Source organism: Eptatretus burgeri, chromosome 14 (assembly GCF_056783735.1).
Source record: "Eptatretus burgeri isolate ZD-2024b chromosome 14, Ebu_testis_v1, whole genome shotgun sequence".
Classification (NCBI taxonomy): Eukaryota; Metazoa; Chordata; class Myxini; order Myxiniformes; family Myxinidae; genus Eptatretus; species Eptatretus burgeri.
Window position 1 is genome coordinate 62,692,259 of NC_140974.1, and position 12,570 is coordinate 62,704,828.

At 47.6% G+C, this 12,570-nt stretch overlaps 1 protein-coding gene across 6 annotated transcripts in view; it reads right to left on the reverse strand.

The window, feature by feature from the left end:
- The window catches only part of LOC147013384 (ras-specific guanine nucleotide-releasing factor RalGPS1-like), a 108,963-nt gene that overhangs the window by 3,791 nt on the left and 92,602 nt on the right, over positions 1-12,570 (reverse strand). For 4 of the 6 annotated variants that reach the window (XM_085855165.1, XM_085855164.1, XM_085855160.1 and 1 more), the window contains 6 exons: positions 5,224-5,278; positions 4,667-4,747; positions 3,849-3,960; positions 3,571-3,663; positions 3,327-3,432; positions 2,260-2,351 (listed from right to left, as the gene is read on the reverse strand). In XM_085855165.1, coding sequence (XP_085711291.1) covers positions 2,260-2,351; positions 3,327-3,432; positions 3,571-3,663; positions 3,849-3,960; positions 4,667-4,747; positions 5,224-5,278 — 539 coding nt within the window. The remainder of the gene's footprint in view (positions 1-2,259; positions 2,352-3,326; positions 3,433-3,570; positions 3,664-3,848; positions 3,961-4,666; positions 4,748-5,223; positions 5,279-12,570) is intronic. The other 2 variants (XM_085855162.1, XM_085855163.1) reach the window with 2 other exon arrangements.

The window sequence follows — 12,570 nt, forward strand, 5'->3', positions numbered from 1 at the left end:
GACAACTGCCAAGTTTGAATTTTTTCCACGGAGCGATTTCAGACACAGAGGTCCAAAAGGTTTTCCTTTTTTCCCAACATGGCTAGCACACCACGTGACCGATGACATCATAATCATTATTAAACATTCCACACGAGTCGGAGCACCGATGGTGAAAATTTCATGTCAATCGGATAAGCAGTTGCAAAGAAAACAGAGAAAATCGGCATGGAGGGACGGACGGACGGATGGACAGACGGACGGACGGACAAGCCGAAAACACAATGCCTCTGCAGACTGTCAGCGGAGGCATAAAAATGCGTAATAGATGGACTCTATATTCGTCACAAGCTTCCGAGAAAACCAAATGGTTATTTTGAGACTTTGTAAGGTAGAGCAGAGGCGTGCAAAGTTCGGACAAGTGTTCTCAAGGGAAGGAGTTTGGGTGTGGGAGGAATAAATAAATAAATAAATAAATAAATACTTACTGGAGATGGAATTTTCTTCATCCAATGAATTAATTGAATATAAAAACAGAAACAGGTGGTGACCAACATGCATGTTCCATCAGCTTGCAAGAAGAACGTCGATGAAAGGATGCTATGGATGGAGAAGACCTACTTTGTGTGTGTGTTGAGGATATTGGGTGGCAACGTCTCGTGATGGCACTCGTGGAAAGTCTGGCAAACAGGATCAGTCGTTAGATGGTTTCACGAGGTTTGGATAGGTTTGAAGAGTCCACCCTGACACCACTCGCGACATCCATCGGGGAGTGAAATTAGTTGGAAAAGAAGAAAACGCTCACAGTCTTCAATTCACGAACATATGACCATCATTTAAGGGGAAGGTGGCTGACTAGTGTGCCATTAAGGTCAGGAGAAGAAAAACTCCACAAATTCCGACAACCTGAGCGAAGAAACGCTCGGCTCTCGGACGCATCTGGTTTGTCCAGTCAAAGGCTCCAATGGAGGAGGGGGAAGGGTTAGAGGAAGAGAAAGATGAAGTGGAGGAAGAAGCCCAAAGACAAATTTTGTTGGGAACCTCAAAGAGCCGTTTGTTTGGTGTCCATCTGGCAGGTGGTTTAAAATGTCGAGAAAGTGAAAAACTCTTCGCACACCAAAGGTATGGAAGCTTTGCAGGAGGACTAGAGGAACGATCAGATGAACGCGAATCATAGCAAAAGCTTGTCTTTGTGGAAGTATTGTCAAGCATTGTCCATGTACGAGGAAAATGACTTCTTGACAAACAAAGGAGTGCAAGCTCGATGAGGTTGGCAGTCAGGTGAGAGCACAAGTTTATCTTCAAGACCTCCCAGCAAGAATGACACTTTTGCCAAACGATTGTCTGAAGGTTTCATGGGAACAGAACGTGAATGATTGGAGCAAGAGAGTTGTGTGCACGTTTGAAGTCTGTTAATCACTCACCTGTCACATGATATGTATGGATACATTAAATTGTACATCGGACACTTTCCTCAAGCACTCAACCCACCCCTCATCCGGACCGACCCAAGCACCCACCCTCAACCCCAATTAAACACCCCTCACTGGCTCCACCTCAACCCCATGCCAATCGTCCCTCACACCCACCCTGCCCTACAGTGTAAATGTAATACAAGAGGTTTGCACTTGGATCACATGAACAACAGGAACACCAGAGACGACTTGCCATTAAATTCTTACCTGTTGTCCCGTGTATCATGAAGGCAAAAGTTCAAGTCTCACTGGAACCAGGACAAGCAATTATTTTAACAATTCAAATAACAAAACCAACCTGTACAAATTGTGATGGAAAATAAATAAAGAAGCTTCCAACACAACCTCTGAACCCACCACCACCCCCACCCCCACTCTCCCTCCAGCAGGTCACCTTCTCACAAATTAAATGATAAATTTTAATCGGTATTCCATTGCTCATCAGTGTATCACCCTCAACTGGCCCGACAACAGGCACGTGACAGACTAGATGTGGCCATTTCCCTCAAAGCCAACAACCCTAAGATAAAAGATGTTTGTTTGGTTCCCAAACCAAGACATGTGATGTCAAACCCCATGTGATCTCAGTCCAGACTGAAGAAACTTTAACCCTTTGAAGCGTAGTGACCGTTTTACCAGCTGCTATTCAAACCTCCATATAACTGAGCTGCTGGATTTTTCTCCAGGGAGCCCAGGGTGGTGGAGCCGAAAGTCCAAGGAGCTCAGGGTTCAAAGGGTTAACACAAATGTACTCTCCTTTGGTTATCATGGCACGCAGTGCTTTGATTAAAAACATCTTTCCCACCTGCATCCTATGGCTCTTGCAGGCCACGTCAAGATGTTTGCACCACGTGATAGCTAAAGGCCTTGAATCGGCCTGGTACTTGTACGAATTTCCTGCAAGACAATGTCATAGGCTGGTGTGCATGGAGTGAGGTGTGCATGGAAATGCTGAATTGGGTTTGGAGTGGGAGAGAGAGAAAAGGAAGAAGGTCCGGCGAGCATGGAAGAGAGCGGGGAGGGGGGGTGGTAGCGGGGAAGAGAGCCAGGGGCGGGGGAGATTGTGGGAAAGAGAGCCCGAGGCGGGGCAGGAAAGCATGGGGCAGGGGAGGAAAGCACGGGGCGGGGGAGGAAAGCACGGGGCGGGGGAGGGGAGGAGAGCACGGGGCGGGGAGGGGAGGAGAGCACGGTGCGGGGGAGGGGAGGAGAGCACGGGGCGGGGGAGGGGAGGAGAGCACGGGGTAGGGGAGGGGAGGAGAGCACGGGGTGGGGGAGGGGAGGAGAGCACGGGGCGGGGGAGGGGAGGAGAGCACGGTGCGGGGGAGGGGAGGAGAGCACGGGGCGGGGGAGGGGAAGAGAGCACGGGGCGGGGGAGGAGAGCACGGTGCGGGGGAGGGGAGGAGAGCACGGGGCGGAGGAGGGGAAGAGAGCACGGGGCGGGGGGGAGGTGAGCCCGGGGCGGGGGGGCCTTTGGTGAACTCGGGAGGGAAGGTAGAGGCATGGTGGGGAGCTCGGGGGGAGGTTGTGTGGAGGAGGTGAGGAAGCTAGGCTCGCAGAGAATAAAGAAATGGAGAGACCAGGAGATATCGGGAGGAGGGAGTGGAAGTTAAAAAGAATACCATACTGTTTGGGAGAAAAGTATGTTGGAGTAGAGAGAAGAAAACGTATAATAAATGGGGGGGGGGAGGGAGAGTGGGGTTAAACGCTATCATTTAATAATGCACACGAAATAACATATTGAGAGTGGGGGTGCACCAATGCAAGAGTGGATTTAGTCAGAGATGGATGCAAATAACGGATCACCTCACTCGTTCATTTTCGTTGTTTCTCTTTCAAACAACCCTCCCAATCATGTGCAACAGCCCAACTTACCCCGATCAGAGTCCGTCAGTTGAAATACATTGGGATGTTCTGCATCATCTGGCATAAAAACCATCCATCCCACGACTGAAACGACCTTGCATGGTGCCGTCTTGAACTGAGAAGATGAAATTGGGAAGTTGGGCACAAAAGGGCGGTGTGTCCATTAACCGACGCAAAAGCAAATAGTGATGCCTAAACATGGAACAATGGAAAGGGCATGGACATTCCACCAATGGAGATTATAAAGTCCTACATGTCTCCTTTCACTTGGTTTCAAGGCCTTGCCAGCAAAGTGAATCAGCAGCGATCCAGAGAGCACAACCCAGTACCGAGTCCATGGAGAAACCTGTACACACAGATAGGCGCATTGTACCTCTGCATCAGGTATCACTTATCCTGTGTTGTCGATCGAGCCAAGGTGGTTTCAAATCTCATCACTCAACGATGCATCGGCTTGAAGGTGCCCCCCCCCCACCCTAAAAAAAATTTCAATGCCTTGGATGTCAAACACGGCAGTGGCAAGTAACATACCATAGGTTTCCGACCGTCCTTCATTGCAGTTTTACGCTTGAGGACACCCTCCCACGTGGAGCTCCCATCGGTAGCGTTTGGGTGGTCAGAACGTGTTGGGTTGTTTGGGGAACTTGCGTGGGCAGAGGAGGAGGAGGGAGGGTTGTGAAGAAAAATACATACAAGCATAAGCTTATTGCAGGAAGGACGACAAATAGTGAAAGGGATTAATAATCACGAGGGAAAGGACACGGGTAGATCGTGTATAGGTGGGAGCAAACAAACAAGGTTAAAGAGTGAGCATCAACCAAAGGAATCAAAAATGAAGAGAAGCAGAAATAAGAACAAGTCAAGATTCCATTAGGTTATAGTGCAACCACCTTATTCTACCGTCACATCAAAACAAGCCGATTGATCAAAGGGAAAGCATGGTCGGGAATCAGGTGAACTCAAGTGCTCTGGAAAGGGTTGTGGGGAGGGGGTCGAGGACAAATCAGATTCCATAAGGAAGTGCAATTGAATTAGGAATAGGCCATGCAAAGCTGCCAACATGGGAGGCATGATAAAAAGAAAGAAAAACGACCTTTTGTTCCACCGACAACAAAACCATCATGGAAACAAGCCAATCCGGTTTACCCAAACCATCCGGGACATTGCACTCGAGTTTGGGAGGCCTCCCATGTTAGCTTTCATCAGAGTGATTTGCTGTAAACTTCATGGGATCTCTCGCACCCGGTGCAGTCAAGATCGATTGTGCCCACCACCTTCATCAAACACCAGGAATGAATGGCGGAGGAGCGATTAGCAGCGGGCGGTTAAGCACACGGGTGAAGTTGTACCTTCCGTAGGCATACCGTCCACGAAAGATTCCGCAGCCTTTAAACCTGGCCAGGGGGCCCAGGGAGGCATACACCTGTACCCTGGATGAATGGTGGGAAGGACGGCGGTCGAGGCAAAGGTGGGTGCAAAGAAAAAGGAGAGAATTCATAACAAACTTCTCGGCCTTCCCCCATTCCAGCAAGACAGGTTATACGTATAATGCGCTGAGGTCCGTGGGAAATTCCATCAGGCTAAGGAAAGCCGAAGCCGAGGGTCCCTGCACTCAGGGGTTGATCCAGCAAGGAGCCATAGTCCAAACAAAATAATGGAAAGGAGTAAAAACTCAATCAAACAGTATTACAAAATGCCAAAAAGCAGTGTTGAAACCACTGCCGAGAACCATTTCCAATGCCTCAAAAGCAGCTGCGCTCGCAGACCACAAAGCAACATTTAGCCGCAGTGGTGGTTATGGGAATGTGGTGAAAACCTTGGAAGACTCATGGAATGAGGTCAACAGAGATCGCGATTGTGGAAAATAAAATGTTTTGCATTTCCAACCGTGAACACCATTTCTTACCTTTCAAACTGTGGACAGGGCATCTCCTCACTGTGGGATGATTCTTCACTGCTACCTGTTCGGGATGAAAACACAAGTAAAGTTAACACTTCGGGCAGCCCAAGCGAGTGAGGAGCCATGGCCCCTTGTAGACACAGGCCAAGCGGGCGAGGAGCCATGGCCCCTTGTAGATACAGGCCAAGCAGGCAAGGAGCCATGGCCCCTTGTAGACACAGGCCAAGCTGACGAGGAGCCATGGCCCTTTGTAGACGCAGGCCAAGCGGGCGAGGAGCCATTGTGCCTCGGAGGCACTGATGCCACCCACAGCAACCAGCTGCAGCATTTTCCACAATAACCACAACACCGTCCAACATAGCCAAGCAACATAACATTCTGTTAAACAGTCAGATAATTATGTTATTTACGACTAACTGTTTTGGCAACAGAAACAAGGATTCCAAGGGTCGTTCTTTTCCGGGGATAGTGGTAGAGTTTCCGGGGAAAAGCAGAGTGCAGGTTGATCCGCATGTCAGAGAGCCAGGAAGTCAGGTGATTCCCTTGCAAAGGAAGCTATAGTGGGTGCCCCGCTTGGCAAGTACTTTTCCAGACCATTAGTCTTTAACAGGCCCTTAACCCATAAAGCCAAATTGCTGGCACAAGGACACAGAAATCTGTTCCATCACCAGCAGGTATTTGTGCATTACAGCCATCTATCTATAATGGATCATACAGTTTGTGTGTGTGCGTGTGTGTGCGTGTGTGTGCGTGTGTGTGCGTGTGTGTGCGTGTGTGTGTGTGTGTGTGTGTGTGTGTGTGTGTGTGTGTGTGTGTGTGTGTGTGTGTGTGTGTGTGTGTGTGTGTGTGTGTGTGTGTGCGTCACACACTCACACAACTTTTAAATATCACGAGTTTGAATGTCACGGTTCTGACCAATCACAGGCAACTTCCGGTTTTTGCGCCGAGTTGTGACGGTTCTCTCACACCACAAGTCTTTTATCGTTTCTCACGTACTGTTAATAACAGCGCTGAAGTGTAAAACAATGGACAAAAGTGATTATTACCTCAACCACCGAAGGTGAACAGAGGTTATGTTTTCACCCCCCCCCCCCCCACCCACTGTTGTCTGCCTCTGTCTGTGAGCAGATCTCAAAAAATTGTGGACAGATTCATACAACATTTGGTGGACAGGTTGGGTGTGTCACAAGGACAAATTGCTTAAATTTTGGTGAAGATCCAGATCCAGATCCTTGAATTTTTTTGTTTTTTTAACGATTCCTCACCATTGAGATATAGGACCAAAACGACATATAACATGGTATTTCAAAAAAGTTGACGACTGGTTATGACCCGAACTTGGTGGATGAGTTGGGTCGGTGACAAGAACAAGCCGATTAGATTCTGGTTCAGGGATTTGGGGTCCTCAGGGACTTCAGGGTCTTGGAGAATTAACGTTCAAACAGGACATGATTAATCGGCATACAGTCTTCAAGGAATGACTTACGGCTTCATGGCTTCACCGCCTCACCGTGCTTTTCGTTTTTCCTTGATTTTCGTTGGTATATCACAGGTATACCTCGATTTACATTGCCCCTATTTAGGTTGATTCCAAGTTGCGTCGTCCATCAATATGTACCCAGGCTTTGAATTACGTCTCTTACGTCGTTCAAGTCACATGCTGCGGCTTTTTTCCGTCACCGTCGCACTGTTTTTTCCGTCGTACTGCATTAGCATTCTTTATTATTGTCCACGTAAAACATGGAAAGTTTTCTTCCACTGGCAATTCAATTAAATTCAAATTCAATCGACTCGACGGCTCAGGAAAAGCCAAAGCACGTGACTTGAATGACGTAACTTCCGTGTCACGTGCACTGCATTCTGCATTTGCGCTGATCATGACAGCATGATATTTCAAAAATGTATTGGGCCCGATATGTTCTCGTGGATCAGGCATTACGTGGTGGAGGTATGTGCTCTCCCAAGTGCCCTTCTAGTTTCATTACTGTATTTCTTCTGGCAAACAAGGACAAATGTGTCCAAGAGCAGCGTCCTAAAGGTTTTGTTGGCTAAAAAAAAAAACTACTTCCGATATTTCGTCACGTGCCTTGATTAAGCCAATAGCGAGACCCGTCATAGTGTATTTACGTATTTACGAAATATCGTGTATTTACGAAATAAATAATGTATTTACGAAATTACAATATATTAAATGGATCAATCTTTAAATAGTAACGTGAACTTTTCGAAACTTTAAAGCAAATGTCCGAATATATTTAAAAGTTGATGATAGACGCTCTCAAAAGGAACCCTCAATGCGAGGATGTGTACAGGTGTTTAGTATTTAAGGAGATCCGGATCCTGTATATAAAAGAGCCGAGTCCTAATATAAAGGTTTTGTCTGAAGAAGAAGAACAAGAAGAACAAGATAGAAGAACAACGTCGAGCTCTCTTCGAGCAGCGTTCGCTACGCGAGACGCTGCTAAAAAAAAAAAACGATTAGATTTGTCGCAGTTTTCAAGAACACATCCGAGACGTAATTCGAGGTATATCTGTACCATATATAGATATATTGTTACGGTTTGAACCGTATGCATACAACATACAGGTGTCCCAAGTCAGTTATTCCATTAGTATATGTGCAGATAGATCCCTTCCTTGTGTGTAGTGGGAAAACACGGGGGTGCGTTGCGATGGGCTTTTCGTTCGGTTAATAAATCATTTTCTCCCCTTTTATTTTATTTCCCCTTTTATTTGAACCACGGTACCTTCATCTAGCTTGCCTCGCACCCTCGCCTCGCTTACCACAGCGTGACGAGCACCTACCCAGAGACTCGTTTTCTGAGTCAGAATCCTGATGTTCGCTGTGGCAGTTCCATCTCGGCTTCCACCTTCCCAAACCCAGACACGTGGTGTGGGCGGGCCTTGCCGGCCTCTGGCGAGACCCCACCCAAGAAGGTGGACCGCATGAAGGCCCGGTCCAATCAGGATGAACGATGACGTCGGCTTCGCCATGGCTCCACCCCCTAGGTCCGTGATCTATAAAATATGAAGCTATCCTCAGAGTAGGGTGGTATGGGATGAAAAGGAGTTTGTTGGAGTGGGAGGATTGGAAGGTTGCAGTTGTTATTGACGGGGTTGTTGTGAAGGTGTTCCGCTGCTTGGCTCTGACCACGTCCCACCTCAACAGCCCGACTACTGGTCCACGCACACCCGACCTCGACCGGGTCTCTTGCCTGGTCCTGTCGACTGCTCCATTTCTCGCCTCGGACTCCGTTCTCTCCACTCAAGCTCCTTGACGGACACGATCTCCACACGTGCGGCTGTGAACCGAACCGCACGACCTTTGTCAGGTGCCGCACCACAGAGCACCCTTTCCCCCGAAACGCTGAGGTACCAGAAACTGTGACCTCAACTCCCTCCCACCCTGGCTGCAAAAGGTCCCCTTTTCTTTTCATTTGGGTTTATTTTGTCTGAGTGTGTGGCGCCTGTCCGTTAGATAAGCCTGTTGAACATCTTTATTATTGTAATTGTTGCTTGTATTAATCTCACGTCAGGTCTGCACTGTGTCCGCTTTTATAAGTTGCTTGCATAATTGTCGCACCACACCTCTCTCATCTTCCCCTGCGTAACACACCCAATAAGCCTTTTTCCTGTGCCACATGCTTTTCCCTGCTTTCGTGTAAATAAATGATTGTAGAAATGTTCCCAGCTCGTCTTTGTCTTCTCCTCCATTAGTTCAGCATGGTTCGGATCTGAGTTTAGCCGGGTCTTTATTCCCGATAATCCGTTCCTTCCAGCCGGTACGTCCTTGACAGTTCCGCTCGGCTGCATCCAATCCGGAAAAGGTAGTTGGTAGAGTTGGTAGTTAGTACTCTCCCGTAGTCAGTAGAGTGATCCGGTTCGGGCAAGGCGTACCGAGGGCGTGGTTCCCCAGTAGTTGAAACCGCGTGGTTAATTAGGTAACTTGATTCTAGAGAGGAGGACCCAACGCCACGCGGTTGAGGTATTGGCATCCACAGTCGGTTAAGCGACCCACCGCGTCACGGAATTATCCGTGAGCGACGGCCTACAATTCCGGGGAGTCCGGTGGGAATCGTTGTAAATTCTCCAACCTCATGGTCGTTCTCGCCACCGGACCCTGGCCCGCAACAATATATACAGGGTGTCCATAAAGTCTGTTTACAATTTAAAAATTTTATTACAAAAGCAAATGAATAGATAAACCTGTGGAAATTATTACAAAATGAGGAGTAGATATTGAAATTTTTTTTGCCTCATTTAATACACTTCTATATGGGCACCATTAGTTGCATAAAGCACATCAAGACAGTAATCGATTTCCTGCCATGTTCGCTGTAGCATAGCCTCATCAATGGTGGCAATGGCATCAGTGATCCTTTGCTTCAGATCGTTGATGTCCCGTATCTTTGTTCGATACACGATATCTTTAACATAACCGCATAGAAAGAGAACTTTGAGAATCTCTGAGTAAATTGAACAAATCTGATAAAAAATATCCCATCAATTGCCTTTGTAATAAAAAATTTTAATTGTAAAGAGACTTTATATATTGTTGCGAATTCGCGCCTGCCGGCGTGCGAGCGGCCACATAACTCGAATCGCGGCACGTCGCCCACCGGACGGACAATTCTGTCGTGACCCTCTCGGATTAACTTCGGGAACTAGTCACGGGTGGGCCTTTCGGCCTCACCACGATCGTGCCAATCGGCCCCCCGCGTGGGATAGGGTTGTTCGCCAAATTCGACCTACCTAAGTACCCACACGGAGGGTAGACCGGGCGATCGCACCTCGCCGCAGGTCGACTCCGGACACGGGCCACTGAAGCGACCCGTTCCGTACTATCGGGATAACCAAGCGGTGTTATATCGTCGACCTCGACGGTTCCGATTAATTATCGGGCGTATTTAGCCTACTACCAACCCTTTACGTGAAGTAAGATGGAGATTCAATTAAAGAAAAGACGAAGCGAAACGGGAAAAACAGTTCAACTTGAGGCACATTTATTCCGCGGCACACGGATAGCACACATATACAATTACAACAATTATGCACCAAAAGCAATTGCAACAAAAGAAACACAACAATGCAGATCTACTACCGACTACGTGAGCACACGGCAACACTTACACAGTTTTACATTACAGACGGCGCCGACAACACATATACTCAAAAGCAAAAGAAAAGGGCCACCCTCAACGACAAGGGGGCAGACGTGGTCTGTGGGCGCGAGACCGGGTGGAACCTACCCATCTTGTGATGAGCCGCAAATGCCGCGGCGGTGCCCCGACTCCGCGCTCCTCCGCGGGTTTCGTTGGCACTGCTTGGAATGGGGTGGGAACGGGGCCCCCTTTCCGCACTATCTCAGCGCAGGGGGGAAAAAGGGGGGAATTGTTGATGCTTTGTGGAAAGAGGATAGCTGGTTTGCTTGGGTCCCGCGACGAGCGACTCCACTGCGACCTCGACCGCGCTCCCGGCTTCCCCTCTCTGCAGCTCCCCGACAGACTCCGAACCCCGACAGACTCCGACTCTCCTCCAGACCCGTCTTGACTGCTGCTGCTGCCACACTCCGCCGCCGCCACACCTCTCCAACTCGCCCGAGCCCAAAAAAACTCTTCCGCTGCCACACCTCTCCAACTCGCCCGAGCCCAAAAACTCTGCCGCTGCCACACTTCGCCGCCGCCACATCTCTCCAACTCGCCCAAGCCCAAAAACTCACTAAATTCTCCCCACACTCGGTGCTATATAGTACGGCAGGAGAACCCATATGCAAATTTCCGGATCAGGATGAGCTCGGGGGCGGAGCCACACTTGCCCATTGGACGGAGGAAAAGTGGGCGTGAACCTCCCCTGATCCTCAAATTTGCATATATCGATTCTACTCCGACGCGCCTGGAGGCGGGGCCAAATCGCCCCGCGCTTAATGATTGGACGGATCGGAAGTGGGCGTGTATCATTCCTGATCCGACCTCTCCTCGGAAAGGCTGCACTTTGTACCCGCGGCTCAGCGCGCGCCCTCTACGAGTCCAGGACAGCCTGACGCTCGGTGCCCACAAACGGTGCGGGAATGGCGGTAGAAGGAGGAGAGGTGAAGGTGGTGGAGGGTCTAAAGTGGCGGTCCCTGGCCACGGTGACGCTTCGAATGGCGGTGATGCGATGGTTGCGAGAGCGAGTTGCGAAGGTTAAGGTCGTGGCTGTTGGCGTTGTTGTTGTGAAGCGGCGTTGCGGTTGGTGGTTGTTGTGTGATGGCGGTTGAGACGTGGTTGGTTCAAAATAAAGATAGAACAGAAAAACGGCTATCTTAAAGGGTCGCAGCCCGAATGAATCACATTTATTCCCTCTAAACAACGGGTTTGGGCTAACTACACATGTACTCACAGAGATATCTCACCTACAGGACCTGAATGGTGGTTTGCGAATTTCCTCAACCACAACAATATATACATATATATATATATATATATATATATATATATACATATATATATATACATATACATATACATATACATACATACATACATATACCTATACATACAGTGAGCCTGGTGTTGGCGCAGTGGTTAGGGCAGTGGTTTAGGACCTAAAAGGTCCTGAGTTCAAGCCCCGTTGGGACACTGAATTAATATATGTATGTATGTATGTATGTATGTATGTATGTATGTATGTGTATATATATATACGTATATATATATATACGTATATATATATACGTGTATATATATATATGTGTATATATATATATGTGTATATATATATATATATATATATATATATATATATATATATATATATATATATATATATATATATATATATATATATATATATATATATATATATATATATACCAAGTCGAAAACACCAGGGGGTTGACTCAGTCTGCCATCCTTCCGAGGTCGGCGAAATGAGTACAAGTTGTACTGGGCCCGGTGTATGCCCTGGTTAGAATAGGTGTACCATATCCCTGTGTGCAGTAAGAGGCGACCAGGGTTGCGTCAGGAAGGGCATTCGGCGTAAAAATCTATGCCAAATCATTATGCGAACAACAAAACTAATTTCCATACGGGATCGGTCGAGGCCCGGGTTACCAACGACCGCCACCGGTACCAGTGGTCAGCAAGGTACCAGTGGAAAGTGAAATGGAGACGGTTGATCCGCTGTGGCGACCCCAAACGGGAGCTGGCCGAAAGAAGAAGAGAGGATATATATATATATATATATATATATATATATATATATATATATATATATATATATATATATATATATATATATATATATATATATATATATATATATATATATATATATATATATATATATACGGTTTTGGAAGTGTATGCCAGAGGA